Source organism: Silene latifolia, chromosome X, assembly GCF_048544455.1.
Source record: "Silene latifolia isolate original U9 population chromosome X, ASM4854445v1, whole genome shotgun sequence".
NCBI lineage: Eukaryota > Viridiplantae > Streptophyta > Magnoliopsida > Caryophyllales > Caryophyllaceae > Silene > Silene latifolia.
This window is the reverse complement of record NC_133537.1, coordinates 264,397,901-264,400,947: the sequence shown is the minus strand read 5'-3', so window position 1 is coordinate 264,400,947 and position 3,047 is coordinate 264,397,901. Positions and strand designations below refer to the sequence as shown.

The 3,047-nt window shown below is 41.1% G+C and overlaps 1 protein-coding gene across 1 annotated transcript; it reads left to right on the top strand.

Annotated features, from left to right (window-relative positions):
* The first annotated feature begins 240 nt into the window (after positions 1-240).
* LOC141620046 (uncharacterized) lies at positions 241-792 on the top strand. Its single transcript, XM_074437019.1, has one exon. The coding sequence runs from the start codon at positions 241-243 to the stop codon at positions 790-792; it is 552 nt and encodes a 183-aa protein (XP_074293120.1).
* Positions 793-3,047: the final 2,255 nt, after the last annotated feature.

Sequence of the window (3,047 nt, the reverse complement as noted above, 5' to 3'; positions counted from 1 at the left end):
GGGGGCTGTCACTCTTGGGCAAGGGGATCCTGCTGTTGATACCTCCCCTAGCCTAACCAGGGTACATCTCTTCTCTTCTCCCACTGTAATGCATCAAGAATGCAGCAAGAAGGATAGGTTGGAAGGGTCTCAAATAGCCTTGAAGAGAGACCCTCTAACTGATTCAACTATGTTTCACAGTCCTGCCAGGACAATAGCTAGAACTGATCTGGGAGATGGGGTCCCTCATGATAGAGGTAAATGAAGATTGCCTTATGGAATATCAGAGAGGGAAATGACCCTCTCAAGCAGCAGGAAGTCCTGGATTTCCTGAGATCCCATAGAGTTGATATTTTTGGAGTTCTTGAAACTAGAGTCAAAGAAAAGAATGCTCAAAAAATGGCTAGGACTATTTTTAAAGACTACAAAGTGGTTAATAACTATAAAGAGCACTATAATGGCCGAATCTGGCTTATTTGGAAGCCTTCTAGTGTGACTGTCACCCCTTTGCTCTACAACTCTCAATTCATCCACTGTGAAGCTTTGCACCATGCCACTGGTCATAAGTTTCATGTGACTATGATCTATGCTAGTAACAATGCCCGAGAACGTGACATTCTATGGTCTCATCTCATTAATATCAAAAATACTGTCAAAGAATGGCTTCTCCTTGGTGATTTTAATGTAGTCAGAACTGCTGAAGAACATGTTAGTAAGACTCCTGCTCACCTTGCTGACATCCTTGATTTTAACTCTTGCCTCTTGCAGTGTGAGGTAGATGATGTTTATGGTACTGGTAGTGAGCTTACCTAGAATAATAAGCAGGAGGATGAGGGACGAGTCTGGTCTAAACTAGATAGAGCCTTGGCAAACTCTTCCTGGTTCACCCTGATTATCACACCACAGTCCAGAATGCCTGGATGGAACCTGTCAATGGTTCTCTCCAATTCAAGCTTTTTGCAAAACTAAAAAGTGTAAAGACTAAGCTCACTTTAATGCATAAGCACAATTTTAATGATATCTCTTCCCAGATCTCTGCTTGCAAGGACCAGCTTCACCAATGTCAACAGCAACTCCAAGCTGATCTCCACTCTACTGCTCTCTTGGATCAGGAGAGGGCACTGCTTGCAAAGTTTGTGCAGCTAAAAAAGACTGAAGGAATTATGTTAAAACAAAAAGCTAAAATTGAGCATATTTCTTTCAGTGACTCCTCTTCTAAGTATTTTTATGCAAGGATACATGATAGGAAGCAGCAACAGATCATTGGGCAAATCCAAGATAAAGATGGTCTGGATAGATTTGGTGTGGATGAAGTGGCTGCTGGATTTGTTGATTATTATAAAAGTCTTCTTGGTACTTCTGTAGACACTTCTCCCCTGGATACTTCTTTTCTCCAGCAGGGACAATGTGTAATTGATGAGGACATCTTGGGACTGACCAAACCTATTGAGAACTCTGAAATTAAGAATGCTCTCTTTAGTATTGGCTCTGATAAAAGCCCTGGACCTGATGGGTTCTCCTCTGTTTTTTTCAAAGCCTCTTGGGATTTGGTGGGGCCTGATTTTTGTAAGACTGTCCAAGCTTACTTTAGGAATGGCAGATTAAGTAAGCAGGCTAATGCTACCCTAATTACCCTCATTCCTAAGAAACAGGTCAGTAGTTCTGTTAAAGACTTTAGACCCATATCCTGCTGCTCAACTTTTTATAAGACTATTAGTAAAATCCTCTCCAATAGGATTCAGAATGTCCTACCTCACCTCATTGGAACTGAGCAAGCTGCTTTCATCATGGGAAGGAATATACATGAAAATATAATGCTGTCTCAGTCTCTTGTTAAAGGATATGGTAGGAAGTTCTTAACCCCCAGATGCCTTATAAAGGTTGATCTCAGGAAAGCTTTTGACTCTCTTCAGTGGGCTTTTGTGAAAGATATGTTGGCAGCTTTTAAGTTCCCTCAACAGTTTATTGACTGGATCATGGGATGTATCTCTAACTCATGGTTTTCTATTAAGCTCAATGGAGCTGTTCATGGTTTCTTTCAAGGGAAAAGTGGCATAAGGCAGGGAGATCCTCTCTCTCCCTATCTCTTTGTCCTCAGCATGGAGATTCTGTCTCGATATCTTAGGAATATCTGCATACAGCCTAATGTATCCTATCACCCTAAATGTTCTAAACTTGGCCTCACACACCTTATTTTTGCAGATGACCTAATGATTTTCACTAGGGGTGATGTGCCATCTGTTACTGCTGTGTTGAAAACTTTACAGGATTTCTCAAAATGGTCTGGACTTCATGCTAACACTGAGAAAACTGATGTGTACTTTGGAGGGGTTCCTACTGTTGTTAAAAACCAGATTCTTCTTGTCACTGGCTTTTCTGAGGTTCACTTCCCATTTAGATACTTGGGTTTGCCTCTTAATGTTGCAAGGAACACTGTTGAGACTTATGGTACTCTGCTCAGTAAAATTCAGACTACATTACATCACTGGACTACCAAGTCCTTTTCTTATGCAGGCAAGGTCCAACTTTTAAACTCTGTCATATTTGGAATTACAAATTTCTGGGGGGCTTGTGTCATTTTGCCTAAAAGTATCATCAAAATCATAAACAAGCTTTGTAAAGATTTTTTCTGGAATTCTGAGGATGGCAGCAGGAGAATGATCTTTAAAAGTTGGAGGAGCATGTGCACAAGCTGGAATGAGGGTGGTTTTGACATAAGAGAGCTACTTTCTTGGAATAAAGCTCTGGTGGCTAAATGGCTTTGGCTTATCATACATAAACAAACTGGTCTCTGGTTTACCTGGACTCAGGCCTACAATTTCCCTAATATGGTTTTCTGGGATTTAATGAGCAAGGATAGGCACTCTGAGAGCCTCAAGAGCATCATCACTGTCAAGAATGAAATCCTTCAAAGGACTGGCTCTCAGCTTGCTGCTCATCAACTTCTTTCCTCTTGGACTGTCCATGGAAAGTTCAAAATTGATATGGCTTATAACTGGTTTAGGACTGCTCAGGTTTTTCTCCCATGGGCTCAAACTTTAAAGCATCAGTTTATCCTCCCTAATCAT